The 19,215-nt window shown below is 40.3% G+C and overlaps 2 protein-coding genes across 6 annotated transcripts in view; one reads left to right on the top strand and one right to left on the bottom strand.

Moving 5' to 3' along the window:
* The first annotated feature begins 221 nt into the window (after positions 1 to 221).
* LOC118223238 (ATP synthase subunit O, mitochondrial-like) lies at positions 222 to 4,528 on the top strand. Its single transcript, XM_035409490.1, has 7 exons — positions 222 to 322; positions 896 to 946; positions 1,266 to 1,376; positions 1,784 to 1,913; positions 3,824 to 3,936; positions 4,091 to 4,177; positions 4,267 to 4,528. The coding sequence occupies exons 1-7, from the start codon at positions 296 to 298 to the stop codon at positions 4,375 to 4,377; spliced, it is 630 nt and encodes a 209-aa protein (XP_035265381.1). The 5' UTR covers positions 222 to 295; the 3' UTR covers positions 4,378 to 4,528.
* Positions 4,529 to 11,554: 7,026 nt separating this feature from the next.
* Positions 11,555 to 19,215, bottom strand: part of itsn1 (intersectin 1 (SH3 domain protein)) — a 63,688-nt gene continuing 56,027 nt past the window's right edge. For all 5 annotated transcript variants that reach the window (XM_035409481.1, XM_035409482.1, XM_035409479.1 and 2 more), the window contains 8 exons: positions 18,808 to 18,906; positions 17,256 to 17,423; positions 16,558 to 16,770; positions 16,247 to 16,368; positions 15,470 to 15,552; positions 15,012 to 15,095; positions 14,410 to 14,583; positions 11,555 to 14,192 (listed from right to left, as the gene is read on the bottom strand). In XM_035409481.1, coding sequence (XP_035265372.1) covers positions 14,044 to 14,192; positions 14,410 to 14,583; positions 15,012 to 15,095; positions 15,470 to 15,552; positions 16,247 to 16,368; positions 16,558 to 16,770; positions 17,256 to 17,423; positions 18,808 to 18,906 — 1,092 coding nt within the window. In that variant the 3' untranslated portion in view covers positions 11,555 to 14,043. The remainder of the gene's footprint in view (positions 14,193 to 14,409; positions 14,584 to 15,011; positions 15,096 to 15,469; positions 15,553 to 16,246; positions 16,369 to 16,557; positions 16,771 to 17,255; positions 17,424 to 18,807; positions 18,907 to 19,215) is intronic.

Here is a 19,215-nt window from a genome sequence, read left to right as displayed (position 1 = left end):
ATAAGCAATGAACCAGTACTGAACCAGAGCTATATATATATATATATATATATATATATATATATATATATATATATATATATATATATATATATATTATAAATGTAGTATTTAAAATGGACACTAAAGTGTTCTAAATGTGCCAATTATGTCTTATTATGAAAAGAGCTATAGTTCTTCGCGTGAAGTGACAGCGACTTTAGAACTACAGTTCCCAGTGTCACGGAAGTTTTATTGAGCTCTATATCCGTTTCTGCGCAGTACGCACTAAGTTTGACCTACACAGTAGGTAAATATGGCAGCGGCTAGATTGGTGCTGCAGGTATGACATTCGTAAAGATTCGTTATGTCAAAAATGTCGATTTTGTTCAGATTATGTGATGCGCGGACTATATAAAATTAACTCCAAGATAAAAACATTTGCACCTTCTTTTCAGCATTATTTGCTTAGGTAACAGTACGATATCAAACTATTTGGTTAGCTTGCTAGTTAGCTAGATGACTTAGGCCTTGCTTATTTAAATGATATTGGACACTTGTTTTTGCAGGACTGCATTCATTGAACTAAACTACCAAATCGTTTAACTGTTAACTTACGTGGCTGAAGTTCTCCATTCATTTAATTGTTAGAATGGACCACAACAAGCTGATCCCCTTCCAATAGCTGCTTTACTGTTTTATTGTAATTGTTATGTAAGCACTGCCGGTTGTAGATTTTTAAGTTCATTAGCTTACTAATATCTAGTTTAACGTCAACCAGTTGCCTAGCAGAGGACAACCAGGTCAAACCGTGTTCGTTTTAGGATCAGGGAAGATATTTCAATTGAGAGTTTCAAAGGAGAAAATAGCGAAATGTCATCAGTACATTCTTTTCTTTACTTATTTTCTTCTGTAGGTGCGCCACTTCAGCTCCACTGCGAGCAGGCCAGTGGCCAAGCTGGTCAGGGTAAGACATGTCGAACGGTTGCTTGTTTCCCCATATGAAGTTAACGGTTTCATCGTTTCAAACCGCTTTTGTTTCATAGGCGAAAACAAAGTAGAAATGCTCACGTATGTTAAATAATATTAATGGTCGCTACGTGCTTTACTAGTCGTGTGACAGGGAGGTTGGACGGGTTTGTCTGGATTGTATTTTCATTTAAGACCTTGCTTGGAAAGATAAAACCAACAGGCCTCAAATGGAGACTGATAGACCTCAGATCAGTTGCAGAAGTCAATGGTCATTGGTTAAGAAGGCTCAATAGTAATGCTTCCTCATTTCATAGCCTCCTATCCAGGTGTATGGCGTGGAAGGCCGCTATGCCACAGCCCTGTTCTCAGCTGCCAGCAAACAGAAGAAGCTGGACCAGGTGGAAAAAGAGCTGACTCAAGTCTCTGTAAGCTAGCTCCCCACCTACCTCAGCATTGCCGAGTAATGGCTGGTGCTTTCCACCTCAGTCTTACATTTGGAATACTACTCTCACACTTCAAGGAGCAATTTAATCTAAATTACTTTCGTAGACATATAGCAATATAAATGTACTAATAATTTTTTGAATGTTAAAATGTGATGTGCCTTAAACAAGGCGACTGGGCAAGGAAATGATTATAGGAATGATGTTTATCACTCAAGCATTTTGGTCTGTGCTGATAGTTAATCTGGTCTGAGTATATAACATATGTTACTTGGTGTGCGTAAAGCTGTTTGTTTATGTGAAGTGAGACAATGTTCACATACTTAAAACATACAGGCAAGAATGTCATAATACTCTAGCAGGTATCTTGACTGACAACCATCCCACAGGCCCTGATTAGAGACCCCAAACTCTCAAGTATTGCGATGAACCCCCATGTAAAGCGGAGCATCAAGCAGAAGACCTTCAATGATGCCCTCACCAGGGAGAAACTCTCCCCCATCACCATCAACCTCATCAGTGAGTACTGAGGACAATTGTGCCGAAATGTAAGGATACTGTCCATTTTGTGCACACAGAATGGGAGAGATCATTTAAAGGGATAATTCACATTTTTTTACTCCCTGCTACTCACCCCAAATTATATGATACATTGGGGATATGTCATGCTCAAGTCCTCTTGCCTTGAGTACATTTAGGTCAGTCTCTGTCAGCCATTAGCCAAATAACATCAGTTTAATGGGGGCTAAGAATCACCCCCTGACAGCTATTTAACAAAGACAATATTAATAAACCAAACTTAAATAAACACATTATTTTTATTTGTTTGCATAAATACATATCTTGTAATCACAATTTTGCCAATATAGGCAAAAAAAAGTAGGACCTTCTAAGCCAGCAGTGTAGCTGATTCCACCCCCTCTGTGACTGCCTTTACTGTGGCAGCAATTAGAGCTTAGCTGAAGAACAAAAATTTGAATGAATTGTACCATACTGTACATATGAAGTCCCTTCATAGTACAAGCGTTGCATCCATTCAGTACAGTTGAATCGCCCTCTTTTAGGTTAGTTTACAATGATTTTGAAAGTAAGGGAAAGCAAGTATAACAGTGTGAGAGACATGCACTGAATTCCTTTTTTGTATTATTAATAGATTGTGGCAGCCCTAAATCCCTATTACCACTCCCTGCGGACAGTCCTGACAGTTCATAATAGTTTTGGAATTGCACTTGCATTTTTTTCTATTGCTGTTCCGTCATTAAAAAAAACATTATTGAAATTGCAATTTATTTTCTCATATTCTACTTATTTTTTAACTTTACAATGACATGTTTACAGAATAATACTAATTGACAACTGGTAAAGATTCACTGTATGGCCAAAAGTATGTGGAAACCTGAGATCCAACATCTCATCCACAATTATGGGCATTAATATGGAGTTGGTCTACGATTTGCTGCTCTAACAATCTCCACTTTTCTGGGAAGGCTTTGTAGTAGATGTTGGAGCATTGTTGCAGGGATTTGCTTCCATTGAGCCAGAAAAGCATTAGTGAGGTCGGGTACTGATTGGGCAATTAGGCCTGGCTCCCAGTTGGCTTTCAAATTGATCCCAAGGATGTTTGATGAGGTTTAGGTCAGAGCTCTGTGCACGCCAGTCAAGTTCACTGTTCTCACAAAACAATTTCTTTATGAGTTTCACTGTGTGTCTGAGGGTATTGGGTATTGTGATGCTGAAATGCACAAGGGCCTTCCCCAAACTATAGCGGAAGCAGAGAATTGTCTATAATGTGATTGTATTTGGTTTATCTTTGTTAAATAGCCATCAGGGAGCGATTTTACGGCCCAATTAGATCTGTGCTATTTGGCTAAAAAAAGGCTAACAAGTAAGCTACGTGTACTCGGAGGACTAGGAGGTAGGAGGACTTGAGCCTGACATTCTCAATTTATCATATAATTCCTGGTGAGCAGCTCAGCAGACCTGGATCTAAATATCAACGATCACTTTAATGCATAGCCCCTGGGCAATGACGAGAACCAAAGATTTACCAAGTTACAGCTGTGTTATATGGGGTGAGGAAGTCAATATAATGTTTTGGGGAAACATTATATTTGCCCACCCACTTTTTAAAGTTAAATTATGATCAAGTGCTGATTTAAAAAAAAAAAAAAAAAAACTATTTTACTGTTAAAATTAGTCAGTTGAAAGGAAAAACTTTAAATAGGAGCATCTAAATTTTCAATTTGATAGGTGCCCATGGTTATCGTTAATGACCTCTTGAAGGAACAAGATGTCTCTTACTGACTGACTCCCTGAGTGAGTGAGCAAGAGGCTATTGCAGTCACTAACAAAAAAAAAAAAAAAGCTTCACTAGGGTGTGGAAAATCCAAATTAAGAGTTACAGGCAAATGTCTCTGTCTGTGCCTCAGACGTCCTGGCTGAGAACGGACGCTTGAAGTGGACCCAAGATGTCATATCTGCCTTCAGCAAGATGATGAGCGCTCACCGCGGAGAGGTCACCTGCACCGTTACCACCGCACAGGTAGCACACATGCATGCACGTGCGTGCACACACGTGTACATGCAAGCAATGTTTCATTAGCAACTCATGCATTATGTAATCTCAGTCTGTTGGTGGGGGTTTCATGAAGCATTTGTGTGTGGGGATTTAAGGTCTTTTTTTTTTTTAATTGCAGCCATTGGACGAGACTAACCTGGCAGAGCTGAAGACTGCCCTGAATGGCTTCTTGCAGAAGGGAGAGACTCTCAAGTTGGAGACCAAGGTGAGACTGTAGGGCAATACAATTACTGCTCTCTCGCTCTCGCTCTCGCTCTGTGTTGTTAAGTGAGTGTATTGTGTTTTTCCCTCCAGTCTGATCCCTCTATCCTGGGTGGTATGATCGTCAGCATTGGGGATAAGTATGTGGACATGTCCACCAAGACCAAGATCCAGAAGCTCACCAAAATCATCAGGGACTCCTAAGTCTCATGGACCTTAGAGGGGCCAGGGATATTTATAACATGTATGACAGTGTAAGAACAACATACCTTGTCTAAATGTTGCTGTTGGTAAATAAATATTCTGTAACAGTCTGTGCTTGAATTTCAGTGGCTTATAAATATTGCCATCTCGCTGTCCGTCTCAGCTTGTCTTTTGTTTTCTGCTGCAGCAGAAGTGGTTTGGTTCTTTACTTACGAAATGTAAGTAAAGCCAAGACCTCAGAAAAAAATTGTGCACCTCCACAAGTCCGGTTCTTGGGACCACACTGACACTGTATCGTTCTGGAAGAAGGCACAAATGAACTTCCAGGGCTGAACGAACTTTGGTCCGAAAGGTTCAACTGAACCAGAGGTCTTTAAAAATGTAAAACAAACCTGGGGTGTCCTGGAGAGTTTTCTCTCCTGTGATAGTTTTATGACTATCACCTTCCTAAAGAAGCAGGGCATCCAAACTACGGTCACAGAGACCCAGCTGGCTAAAGAATGCCCCTAAGAAGATCATCCTTCCTTTTATGTTTGAATGCAATTTGTAACATTTAATTGACACTTGATTGAATCGTCATGTGTATATAGATAATGGTTGTTGAGGCTTACTTTTCGGAGGTGTTCCAGTGTCATGCGAAAACCAAGGTGGTGCTATTTGGTTTTGTTACATGGAAAATACTTTGCCTGATGGTGAAGATTCCAACTGGCCTGCTTTAACAATTATTTATCTACAAAAAGCATCTCTTGTAATTAGAAGCAGCAGTAAACTTCTATGTTTTTAAGAAATATGCAGTAGCCCATTCGGTTACTGCCTAACATATTCATGTTTGGTCACATTATAAAAACCATGCGGCAGTGAATCTTTTTGATAATATAGTTCTTAGCCCCACTTTTCAAACAACATAAGTGTGATATGTTAATTTGCCAGCTTTCAGTCAAGACCGTCCCCGTCTGATCCCGCTATCACACATCTGACCTTCCTCACCACAGCCATGTTGTCCCCCTCTTTCAACTATACCTCCTCCCTTGTAGAACAACTTTAAAAAAAGTTTTCTTGGCTAGACATTTTTTGAGGAGCTTAACATCAGCCAGTGAATATCTGCTGTGGTGGACATTCAGGGGTTGGTATCTGCTGAGGAATCTGAAACTTGCATTTAGGCCTTGCGTTGTGCAGTGCTTGGTGCGGGCAGGATCTGGCATTTTTGTCTTACAGCTCATCTGCCATTTTTACATTTTCATTCCTGGCTGTGGCTATCTTTTGGTTTTTTAAATTTGATCTTGGTTTCCTTGGGACTATTTTGTGAGAAACAGTATGTGGTTTGGTATTTTTTTTTGTTCATTTGTTTTGTGACTGAACCTGTCCATGCCTGTAACATTTGTTGTTTAAGGTAGTTGACCCTCGTCATTAGATTGGACATTGTTTATTGTACATTTTTTAATTTTAATCCGGCTGTGAATTGTACATTTTGATAAAGGTTTGTCCAATAAGTTGCTCTACCTATCAGCAAATTTGGCAATTTAATGAATAATGAATATCTTTAATAGTAATAATTATCAAACAAAATCAAAAGAATATATTTTATACGTTGGATAAGTGAGAAGTTTTAACTGGTGATTTACTTGTGTTTGGTATTCAGAGTGCTTGATGGTAAACGAGGGTGTTAGCCACCGTTAAACCACTGGATTTGGAACCTAAAATGTTTTTACTCAATCCGTACAGTGACAACGTCATGCACTATTACAACATTGTATATGTGAAATCATAACAAAGTAGGACTCAGACTGGTAAGAGGTATGTTAAAACAAAAGTTTTGCTTTAATTGGATTGTTCTCTTCGTAGGTTTACATAATACAGTAACACACACTCAGAGGCCCAACAAACAATAAGACTGTTTAAAAAAAAGAAAAGAGAGATGAGACTTGCGTGCTCTCTGGGCTTCACGGGGATTGCAGAAATTCACTGGAACTGAGCTAATGTACATACAGTACGCATTAATACAAATTAATTGATGTGGATGGTGATAAAGGTAAGATAAACCACATCACCAGACTTCCCAGCTTCCCTTGTCTCTGCTTTTTCTTTTCCAACATTTAAGATGGAAAGCAGTTTAAAATGATTGTGGTTACAATGAACTCTTCAGTTTTTGTTTTCAGGAATGATCTTTATTATTTGAAAAAGGACCACACTGCAAAGGATACACTAGGACTGCTTTGATTAAATATAATGCGTTGGGTTAAAGAGAAGAAGTGCACTACTTGGGAGGGACTATACATGGCAAGCAGGAGACATCTGGAGGAATGTTGCTGGAGGACGCACCAAATGGTGCTTATCATCAAGGTAAGAGTAAAGTCTCTTGACCAGAAGTTTTATGGAATGGGTATTCTTAAAAAATAATTAAATTAATTAAAACTCACACAGAAAGACACAGGCAACACAACTTGCAGTCTCGACAATAGCTGTGAATGTTTCTCTCCTGCCCTGGCATGCCTGCCTTCCCCTCATATGTCTCCATATTCCATGTGACGTCCAACACCACTAGGGTAAAGCCAAAACCATCAGCCTTGTACTCTTCCAGCTCAAGTTTTACATTAGTACCCCAACTGTAACCTACAGCTTCCATTTTCCATCTATTACAGGGTGCTGGCAGACTGTAACCCATATATTGGTACCAGAATCAGACAAAGCCATTTAAACAATTGGAGTGACATAGTTCTGGTTTGGCACCAATGTATGTATACATTAGTCTGTCCTAACCCGGTTTTATTAACAATGATGTGCAGCTGTGTCCCAAATGTTGCTACTGAGGCCATCCCTGTCAAGTTCCAAGTGTAGCCTCTGCCATTCTTCACTTTTTAGAATCCATTTAGAGATGGAAAACCACATTTGTTAAAATCAAAGAGAAACATTTGTTACATACACAGTACAGGCCACCTGTATTAGGCTACCTGTGTTTCTTTTAAAAAAATATATAGGTAGAGAAGAATTCAGTTAATACAATATATGCACATTTATTGAATAACAAAACAAAGAATAAACTTTTTGTTTCCAATTCTTCCTACAATAACACAAAATGAGTTTTACTTAAAAATAATCTTAGACACAACTTTCCCTGAAATAGCTTAAGTAAAACTAATCCTTTAGTTTTACTTAAGTGGGAGGGAGGTGGAGGGCTAATTTGATTGTAATCTTATCTACATAAAGTAAAAAAAAAAAATAAAAAAAAAACACAGGCAGCCTAATACCTTTAGCATGTAGTGCAACAAAAGATGGAAAATAAAGAGACAGAAGACATCTCTCTTGTGTTGTCTAGCAAAAGAAACTGTCGTAAAACTGCACCACAACTACAGGAAGAACTCAATGCAACTATACAGAAACTAGTTTCCCTGACTACAGTGAAATGGTGACTACTATCTACTGTTCTAAAAGGATGTGTATCTGTGGGGGGGGGGGGGGGGAAGCCTTGCTACATGCTATTAACAAGAAGAAAAGACACCAGTGGGTCAACACTGGACCTAGAAAGATTGGGAAAAGGCAGATACATATCCTTTTAGACCAGCAGCTAGTAGTTTCATTTGATAGGCAACACCAGATATTTGTCTTCTGCCTCTGATGTTATCCTTCTTTCTGGCCTTTTCCTGTTAACATTACTTCCCATTAGCTAGGCCCTTCTGAGTGTGTACTGAACACTGTACTTCCTAAGCTTCTTTTCATTTTCTTGCTGGGAATAACCTTGCCACAATATGTTTATCTCTTTCTTCTTTGCCATATTTATTGCAACTTTAGTGTCTATGTTTCTTATACTACAGGGCAATGGTATTACAATGGTATTAGACTAGCTCTGGTTAAAAAAAATTAAGGTTGATAAGATTTCAGTCAATTAAACTACCCCTCTACCTCCCTCCCATCCTTCTGCCTCCCACTTTGCAAAATGATTCCGATAGACTTACAATAATTTATTTAATTGTCAGTAAAGCCAAAGGAGGCCATTTTGAGGAAAGCTGTGTCGAAGATTATTTTAAGTAAAACTATTTTTAAACCTTTTGTGTTACTGTAGGTAGAAATAGAAAAAAAATGCTTGTACCTTGGTTTATTATTCAACAAATATGCATAAATTAACTGAAATCAAGTAATTCAAATGTGGATAAAGTGCTTTTCTCAGCTTTTATTTTGTCGTAAAGTTTAGTTTCAACATGTAGAAATTACAGCCTTTTTATACATAGCCCCCCATTTCATGGCTACCTAATATTTGTGACATTTTAATGTTATGTAAATTAAAGCAGTCATGTTTCATAATTTCTCACATATCATTTGCAATGCAATAACTGCTGGAAGTCTTTCAGATTACCGAAAGTTCTCTTATACCTGCACTAATGAATCAATAGAACACACATGACTAATCATAAACACCTGTGAGGCCATTTGTCCCAGATGTTATGGTACTCTGAAATGAAGGGGACTATGTATGAAAAGTGCTGTAATTTATCCACTGTGAAACCAAACTGTATGAAAATACGCTTTAATAAAAGCTGACGATCTGCATTGTTTGATTATAAATATAAAATAGTGAAGCACAGAGCAAAATCAAGAAAAAAAATCAAGATATGTCTTTGTCCCAAACATTACGGAGCTCACTGTATATACTCCATTTACTTATGAACATTGGTATCTACTTTTACTGTGCAAATTACAGCAAACAATGATCTAAAGACAAGAGATGACAAAAATAACTGTTCCCAAGCTATCACCTCTGCACTCCACTCCTTCACCCTAAACTAAAACATTGAACATTGTAATCTTTATAAATAAAACAATCAGGAATTATTTCAAATGAAGCAAACTTAAAAGTGTCAACAACAAAATACTATAAAAAAGGATGTAAACCTCCTAATACAAACCAGTTGTCTAATATAGTATATTTAAATACTATATATTTTTGCAATATGAAACATTTTATTCCAGAGAGTAAAACTAAAATAAATACTAAATCCACCACACATTGCACCTTCATGCTGTTCTCTGACAAATCCCCTCTTAGAGCAGACTTTCGCCATATGATGGCTGACTGCAACTAGTACGTACGTTACTTATCAGGAAATAAAACTTTCAGTTACTTTATGAAGAGAGGCAAAAGACAAGTCACCAACATACCGTTATGTAGCCTACCGTTATGCAACTCCCAAACACTTCCAAACTGTAGACCTATAGTCTAGGCCTAAGTCACTTATATTTTAACCCTTTGAAGAGTAGGTTTTTTGGAATGTTTTTTTTTTTTTTTCAATTCAATTCCCATACACTTCCATACTATAAGCCTATACATCATTTATATCTTAGAAGTCACTCAATTCTCACACACTTCCATAATGTGTACTTAATTTATATCTCTAAATCAGCCAAAGATACAAATTAATATTGGTCATTTTTTAATCACACCTTTATACCATACACAATAAACACTGTATCTGCTATTTTGACACTGATTACTTTCCATGTGTACCTCTACGTCCCACGTCTGGACATTTTTTTGCTTTGTCAAGAGCACAGAGTGCCTGTAAGCGTAAATCCACCAGGTCTAACTCACCTGTTAACTCATGTAGGGCCTACCCTGCTTCAGTTTGCTATTTTTTGAAAGAAACGTGTATGTTTAAAAAAGGCTATAATTCCTGCTCAAATCACCTGCTATGGATGTAAATATCATCACATTGAAGCTGATACTTTAACAGTTTAACCTCATATTCATTGTTTCATTTCAAATACAATGTGTTGGAGTACAGAGCCAAAACAGCTAAAGTTGTGTGGTTGTCACAGTAGGGACTGCACTGTGTACGTATCTATGTTCTATATTCATGTGTCAGCAAACTGACTTGAATATTCCCTGGGGATTGGTTTTGTATACCAATGCATAAATTTGTGTAAATTAGGTTACTGAGTAAATATTACAGTAGCCTAAATGCACTACTGTATGTAGCTGTACCTTGGTGTTACTGTAAATGTTACAATGGATAACGGTAAATGTACTTGTGTGTTTCTCAGACTTCTGAGAGACGCCTGCAGTCCGTGTGACACCCCAGGACTTCTTAAAGAAAATAAATAGACAAAGGTTTCAGTAGACTTAAAATGCAGTTACACATTAAAATGCTGTAAATATTTACATTCTTGACACATTATTACTGTAAGAGGGAGAAAAAGAATGCTGCTCATGACCTGGGCTCATTTGCTAAGAACTTCAAAAATGAATCGATTTAAGATATGGATCTATGGAGTTATTTTTTCTTGCGTCATCAGGATGTTAGATGCTAAAAGCCTTTACGCTGTACATTAGCCTATTGTATCTGTGTGTTACGCTCTGAATAGGTACAGATATATCCAACTAGCCTATGCTACGAGTGCAGGTGTTTAATGGCAGGTACAATGCCTAAATGCACTGTTCCCTCTGCTTTTGCTCAACACTGAAATAAATGCTCTTGACACAGGACCTGCGAATCCATCCAGCCATTTGGATCTTCCATAGGCACCTGGGCCCTGTTTCACGTATGTCGCTTAAACAATCCAGGATAATTTATAATACATAAATTTTTTTATTAAACCTTTATTTAACCAGGTAAAAGATTAAATCTATTTTACCAGAGAGACCTGGCCAAGGAGGGAGCATAAAAACTATACATCAAAGTGAATGAAATCAAACTTATCTAGTGACTTAAATTTGGGCTAACTTACAATTTGTTTGGTCAATCTAGCATTGAATAATATCGGATAACTGCGTGCCCCTGCTCTGCTATAAAAGGGAGATGAATCGCTTGGCATAAATAGACACACAACAATGTGAGGCTAAAGTTGGCAAGATCACGTAGCACATTGTAACTGACCAAAGCAATATTTCTCGAACTCATATTGTAAACGATGTTGTTTTTATTTTGTTTGGGGTTGCAAATCACTAAATTATGGCAACACTGGAGAGGACATGGGGCGACATAGCTCAGGAGGTAAGACCGATTGGCTGGCAGTCGGAGGGTTGCCGGTTCAAACCCTGCCCTGGGCGTGTCGAAGTGTCCTTGAGCAAGACACCTAACCCCTAATCCCTAACTGCTCTGGCGAATGAGAGGCATCAATTGTAAAGCGCTTTGGATAAAAGCGCTATATAAATGCAGTCCATTTACCATTTACCATTTACCACCTCTAAAGAGCAAGAACTCATCATTGAGGGTTATGAAGAAGAGAAAGCAATCCTAAAAAGCAAATCAAACATTGACAGAGTGGCCAAAATGAGAGAGGAAGCTTGGCATTGAACTGCAGATAAATGAAATGCATAAGAAGACTTTCATTCAATGGCTAATTCTGTTAAATTTTGAAGTGGTGATAACTCCTAATATTTGGACTGTTGTGCCTACTGATAATGCCATCATAGTGAAACATTGAATTGCATTATTTTTAATCCCATGAGCATGTGACAACGGCTACAGAAGGGAACTGGCGGTCAGTCAAAGTCAAATATGAAAACTAATTGCAAACAGACAGTCTTTTTATTGTAATTCTACATTCTCGACTAGGTAATGTACAAGTAAGTGTTTAACCTCCCAAAACTATCATAATATAGCCAACAAGAAAAAGGCTGAGGTGCGGAAGTGGGGGGGGGGGGGAGTTGGGGGTTAGCACCCCCAACGTGCACCCCTGCTGAGGAGCTTGTGTTGCAGCACAATTTATTTGTTAACCTCTATTTGTACAGGGTAGGTTGACTGAGTATGCATGCTCTTTTGCAGCATCTCCCAGTGAATGCCACGCCAAGTATTCCAACCTACACGTTTATGGCTTGCGGGAGGAAACTGGAGTACCCAAAGAAAACCCAACACAGGCACAATGTCGCCACAATGCCAACGGGCCATTGGTGGAAGGCATCCCCGGAGGCAGCTGCTCTGAAACCAGTGCCTGGATGCAGCAGCACCTGTATTAGTGCTAGGTGCACTTTATCTTTTATTACTTCTGTAGGGCAGTTCTGAAACGTCTGCCACTTATCAGACATTCAAAGGAAAACAGACTGTTCTTTGTGCTGACCGGGAGTCAGCACATGTGATAAAGAGACAGTGCTCAGTTGCAAAACATGCGGCTAGATCAGCATTATGTAAAACTTAGTTTCCCCGTAATACAGTGCAATCATGTTTTGCATTGTTGGAAAGCCGATGTCATGGGGGCTTTGGTGGTGAGGGAACTGGCTAAAGATTTCGATACCTATGGGTCTACGCCCGGCCAGATACAAAGGTTAACCCAGTGTGATATTCTTACAGACATGTGATGTGTACGCTTTGGCAATAAGTACAAGTGTATTTCATGCCAATAAAGCATTTTGAATTTGAATTTGAATTTAGTGCAAGCAGGCTCATTGATCAGTACTGTTTTGTCATGATTGTATCTTTACGTGAGGTGTTTCACTTTTATCTTTTGGGTATATAAGGGTAAACGTGGAATGGTTTGGGGAGAGTCATCAACACGGTCTCCAACGCATTGTATGCATATAGCAATCTCACATTGTATATGGCCATTATTAACATACTGTACAATAAATTGCATTCACTTTTACCCGACATTCCTCTTTGACTCTTATCGCTGCAACCCTGGCAGTTTCATGGTCCTAACATACACATAGAACTCAGGATATCTGCACCTTGTAGTCACTTGCTTATACACTAGTGTCATAGCAGGATACATAATTGTATTTATGCAGGCTACGCAAGTCAGAGGGATGTCCGCATCTACCAAGATAGGCAGCGATTTGTATAGAGCTACACTACTGGTGGACAGCAGTCTCCTCCTTCTGTGCATAACTGTTAGCACAGAGAAATGGTTAAAGACATTACATTAATCCCGTTCCAGTAGCACCAGGTAAGATTACACGTGTGCCTTCACCACTCAGGTACCTCTGCTGTTTGGGATTTCTTACAGTTGGTGACCATAATGTGATAAGTTATGGTTTCTTGTAGTTGGTGACCTCAATGCTGTTTGGTGTATCTGAGGGGTTTATTATACCTCTTCTAAAACCCTTTTGGAATTTCCCCTAGGCTAATTCGATCCCCCATCATTCACAGTGACAGGTCATTCTTTCTCCTTCCTGCCTCCACCAACGGTGCCTTCATTTTTGCTGTTGGTGTGTGTGATGTCTTCAGGTGGATTTCTAGGCTATGTTCATGTTATACAGCTAACATAAACTTAAACATAAGTTTTTGCAGGCTTAAGACACTGTATTTGGGCTAAACTGTAAACCCAAAATTCTGGGTTTATCCCAAAATGTCAGAAAACCAATCGGGTTAACTCAGTTAGCCACATACGTGAAACATGGCCCTGATCTTTCTGTCATTGCAATGTAAACAAGATCAATAACAATAACAATAACAATAATAATAATAATAATAATAATAATAATAATAATAATAATTAAAAAACAAAGAAAGCGCACTTTACCACTCATTAAGAACAGCATTACTAACAGCTTATGCAGGCACAAACACGCATACAACTACATACACATACAACCACACACACATTCAGAAATACACACGCACGTGGTACCAGTGGGGACCATTTGGTCAGGACATGGTCTTGGAATACTGAGGTGTGAAGGAGGGGCATCTGAGAACTCCAACAGGAGTGGTGAGACCCGACTAGTAGACACTGGGGTCAAGGCTCGTCAAAGAGCTGCAGGTCCAGGCGCACCACAATCTCCCCAGTCGGAACCTCATGCAGAAGTAGCCGTTTGGTGATCGGACCTTTTGAACCCTGGTCCTTCTTAATGTCAGCCAGCCGGATCTCTGTTCTGCCCAGGAAGTCTGACAGGAGACAGAGATGGGGAGAAATTCACCTTGCTTACAAGTACCATGACAGTCTAAATACAAAATCCATATTGATTATTTGTGACACATCCATATGATGTCTACTTGTGTGACTGAATTTATGTATTTGTACAATTATGAGCTCTCTTAAAAATGGCATGTAGTGCATGTGCAGGCAAATGTACTGCTTGTGTGTGTGTGTCTGTACACTGACCATCAGGAGAGAACTGGTCTCTTTCAAACACGGTCACACACAGGACATCCTGCTCCAGGTCTTTGATGAAAAACTGGCAGTTAGAATTCCATTTGGGGTTGAGTGTGTCCTGCAGGGTTTTGGTGATGTGGCACTGGGACCCCATGGTCACCTCGCAGTATGGGTTGCTCTTTCCTGGTAACCACACATTACAAAAAAATGTGGATGCTACATACTGGTCCTTGGGATGAGTTCCCCCCCCCCCTTCACTATTAAGACCTTTGAGATCATAAGATAGAAAGCACTATATAAGTGAAATCTATTATTATTATTTTAATTATTATGACATTACTTGTCAGACATTCAGTACATGAAAGATTTGCACTGTGTAGATTTCCCACCATGCTATAGGCAAAAGCAATGAGCAACACATATTCTGGCTGCATGTAACATTTACAATCAGCCTCTGTTCTGTGATGTAACAGCATGGTCCACTGTATCCTTCAGACAAGCAGTGTCCTGTTATACTAAACTGAAAAAGCTTGTAGCAATTAAGGGACACTGAGGACACATTTCAGAATTGCATCAGTCATCGTGGTTGTGTGGCAAAACAGAACTCTTACCGTGGGAGCGGCAAGGCTTCAGTTCAATGCCCTCCACAATGTTCACCATCAGCCTTCCGATGCCTGTGGCTCTCTGAGACCTCACTGCAGCAACGGCACAACAGCACAGCCATCAGTGACACACTCCTGAGCCAGTGGCACACAATGACTCATGCGGATGCAACCCTAGGCTGGTGGCACACACTTGCATCACAATACAGCATAGTGTACTTGTGGTAAAACCCTGCCCTGGTACACACAGATACAGGCAAACAGACACACACTGTACCTCAACAACAGCAAATAAGCATCCACATGCAGTGATCTCATAAACTCCACATATTAAGGAATGCTAACAAGAGTAAAAGCATTTTTTTCACCTTGAATTGAACATGAGTGTGTGTGTGTGCGTATCTGTGTGCATGAGTGTGTGCGTGTGTGTATGTACACGTCCTGACAAAATAGACAGTGACTCCAACCCAGATAGGCCTTCTCCCTCTTCCTCTTCTCTGTCTCTATGTAGAGTTCTGAAGCAGCTTTGATCTTCTGCACCCAAGCCGTCCTGCAGCACAGACACATTACATAATGAGAGCATAGTAGATTACCACAACCACCTCATTATACTGGCTTCTATCTGTGTGAATTACACTGTCAATCAGATTGCTAATCACTGGTACCCTTAGTCTTCAGTGTGCAGGCCCTGTTATAATGTGAGACCAAGCTTATAAAATGCAGTCTATAGGTGTAGACCGTGTGTAGGGTTATACAGTGAGTGTAGACTGTGTTTAGTGTTAGACACTGGGTGTAGACTGTGTGCAGTGTTATGCACTGTGTGTAGACTGCGTGTAGTGTTAGATAGTGGGTGTAGACTGTGTGTAGGGTTAGCTATTGTTTGCAGACTGTGCTGTAAAAAAGTGGGCATAGACTCTTCATAGTGTAAGATAGTGGGGGTAGACTGTGTGTACTGAAAAATAGTGGAAGTGGACTATGTGTAGTGTATGAATTCTGGGACTGCGACTCTAGCTGAAACAAAAACCAGCTTACACAGGGGGTCCCCAGGACCAAGGTTGGGAACCACTGATGTAGAGTATGATAGTGGGTAAAGGCTGCTTGTAGTATATGATAGTGGGTGTTGATTATATAGCACATGATAGAGGTTTAGTCTGTGTAATGTAATGTCATATATGTAGATGATGTGTAGCATTAAATAATAGGTGTGTACTATGTGTAGAGTAATTCGGAGGTGTGTACAGTACCTTTCATTGATGCTCTCAGCCCGCAGGGTGTAGACACGGTCGATGTGGGAGATGTGGAAAATGGGTTCATCTCCCGATGGGTCAGTGGGCAGCTTCACCAGCACCTCATTCAGGAAGATGGGCTACGAGGGAGAGGGTGGGCACACGTAGGCACGGTGACAATGGGCTGGGTTTCCATTCGCTCTCTCAAACCTGACTCCACCCCTCTGGCCTCTCCCTCCTCTGCTGTAATCCACCCTCTAGCCTCTCATTTCTCCTTGGACCCACCCCTCCTGGGCCTGACCACACCCCCTCGCAGGCATGTCACTCACAGTCTTGTACATGCGGTATTGCAGGTGGGACTTGGGGCTGAAGACCTTCTCAGAGCCAGAATAGCCCAAGGGCTTGATGATCTGCGTCAGCAGCAGGAAGTCATTGAACAGCAAGCCGTACAGCTCCTTGTTGCTCTTGGCCTTGTATAGCTTGCCGCTGTGCAGAAACTTGCGTGGGCCCAGGCAGTTGGTCACAGAGTTGAACACCAGTTGCTTTGGGAGGGAGAAACAGAGAGAGGGGGAGAGAGAGAGAGATGGTGCGAGGGACAGAGGGCGAGTGATGAGAGAGCAAGGAGAGGATAGTTTCAATATCCAATCTACCTAATTCAAAGGTCTGCACCTCAGGTCCTAGAGAGCCACAGGCTCTGCTGGGTTTTATTGTTACTCTGCACTTAATTAATCAGTTAGAACAGTTGATAGTTGACTCACTTCACCTGGGTGCTTCAGTCTGAACTGGGTGCTGATTTTAGGATGAAAACAGAAACAGCGGGGCTTGTGGCCCTTCAGAACCAGGGTTGCAGAACCCGGACCAAATAACTATTTATAACACACAACTGACAACACCACCATCTAGTGGACACTAGATGTTTCTGTTAATATATTCCAGTTTTCACTGTAAGGGCTTGTGCGTGTCTGTGTGCATGTATGCGTGTGCGTGTGCGTGTGTGCATGCATAGTGTGTTACAAGTATACTGTACCTCAGACAGCCCTTCACACTGTACATGGGCCTGGATCCACTCTAGCCGGTCTGAGTTCTCCTTCTCCCTCACACCCTCATTGACCTGTGAGCACAACTCCTCTGCCTTCTCCAGGGCCTGCTTCAGGTGGCTGTGGTCCGGGTGGCTTTCTGGAGTGTTCTCCAGGATCTGAGATGTGCCAACAGGGAACACACATTTGGTCTACACATATATTTAGAGACAAATTGTCCTTAAATGTGTTGAAAACTATTTTTTAAAAATGAGAGGCTACAGTGGGTTTAACTTACATTTTAACAGAATCTTAACAGTGTTTTGCCTATGAAATGCAAGTAACATATAATCTGCCATATTATGTGATGATCTACAGTGCTATCTGTACACAATAGTTTATGTATTCTTATGTAACGTACTGTATTAACTGATAAATGCTAATTAGACCCAGATATAACACTCGAACCTCAAGAGTTCTTGACATGTGTGGGTATAAAGATATTCTTTATGATGTATATGTGAGTGTATAGTGTGTGTTTGTGTGTGGTGTGTATTGGGAGTGTGCATATGTGGACAGGGCCATAGCCAAGATTTTAGAAATTCTAAGGCTGTGAGTCCCAAAAAGTTAGCCAACTTCGATACTGGCCACTTGCATTAGCTTTCATTTTACTTTATTGTTAGCAGCTAGCATTTGAATGAAACCAGCTGCACGAGACCAGAGCTCCTGCAAGGGAGCGTACCTATGTTCCCTCAGCCACGATGTTCCCTCTAAGGATTTCACCCCCAATTTTTGTCCCGTCTTATGTGTGTGTGTGTGTGTGTACGAATTATTGCGTGTAAGCATTTTTCCTTACTGTGACAACCCTAATGTGCGTGGACACGCACACATGCGCATGTGTGCGCATATACACACAACCTGTTGAGTGTTTGAGATTTCAATTGCGATTCTTAGAATAACAACCAAATACAATTCCTACACACTCACACAGACATACAAACGTGCCTGCAAATGAACACACACACACTCATACACATATACATACACACTATTTCGCTCTCTCTGCATATTTGGGGAAAATACAACGATCTAATTTCATTCAGAACCAAAATTCTCTCTTTCCACGTATTACAAACATATCCCTTTACACATGGTGACCCTTTAATAGCTTTCAAATCATACAGCCTCTGATTGACCCTACAGTATTTACAAACTGTAAGCTTTGCAGTGGCCAGTTTTGTCTGTGTTTGTGTTTTTTATCCTTTTGCTCTCTGCTTAGACACACACACACACACACACGCACTCACTCATTCACTGATATTTGGGAATATTCGAGATTTTTTTTTTTTTACATCCTCATTCATACTTGATGCCCCTTTCATCGCTTCTAATTCAAATGACCTCCAGAGGAACCCATAGTATTTACAAACTGTAAGCTTTGAAGTGCCTTGTTTTGTCTGTGTTTATCCCTTTTCCCTTTGCACAGAAACACACAATCAATATCAACATTTGATTGTATGTGTGGTGTGAGTGTGTGTGTGTGTGTGTGTGTGTGGTGCGTACGTTCTTTATGATGAGTGGATATCGGGTGACTCTCTGCATGGGTTTGAGCAGGAAGCTGGAGAGAGGCATGCCCTTACAGCGCGGGTCCATCGCCAGCCTCTGAAACAGAGAAAGAGAGTAACACAGCACTTAATACACACACATACAATATGCACAATCTACACACACAGTCCTTATGCACACACACACACACACACACACACACACACACACACATACAATATACATAATCCACACCATACTCCCTATACACACACACGCATACACACACGTAAAGTATGCACACACATGTACACATACACAAATGTAGACACACACACACACGTGCTCACACATACACACGTGCGCACACAAACAGAAATGCAGACACGTGTACACACACATGCACGATCACACACACACACACGC

This window comes from Anguilla anguilla, chromosome 3 (assembly GCF_013347855.1).
Source record: "Anguilla anguilla isolate fAngAng1 chromosome 3, fAngAng1.pri, whole genome shotgun sequence".
NCBI classification, from domain to species: Eukaryota; Metazoa; Chordata; class Actinopteri; order Anguilliformes; family Anguillidae; genus Anguilla; species Anguilla anguilla.
The sequence above is the reverse complement of the archived record's forward strand: the minus strand, read 5'-3'. Positions and strand labels throughout refer to the sequence as shown.

Bases quoted from the DNA above. Each gene is read 5' to 3' on its own strand.
- LOC118223238 (XM_035409490.1), top strand. From the start codon at position 296: ATGGCAGCGGCTAGATTGGTGCTGCAG. The intron at 3,937-4,090 runs GTAGCACACATG...TTTTAATTGCAG, and splicing joins GCACCGTTACCACCGCACAG to CCATTGGACGAGACTAACCT. The intron at 4,178-4,266 runs GTGAGACTGTAG...TTTTCCCTCCAG, and splicing joins CTCTCAAGTTGGAGACCAAG to TCTGATCCCTCTATCCTGGG.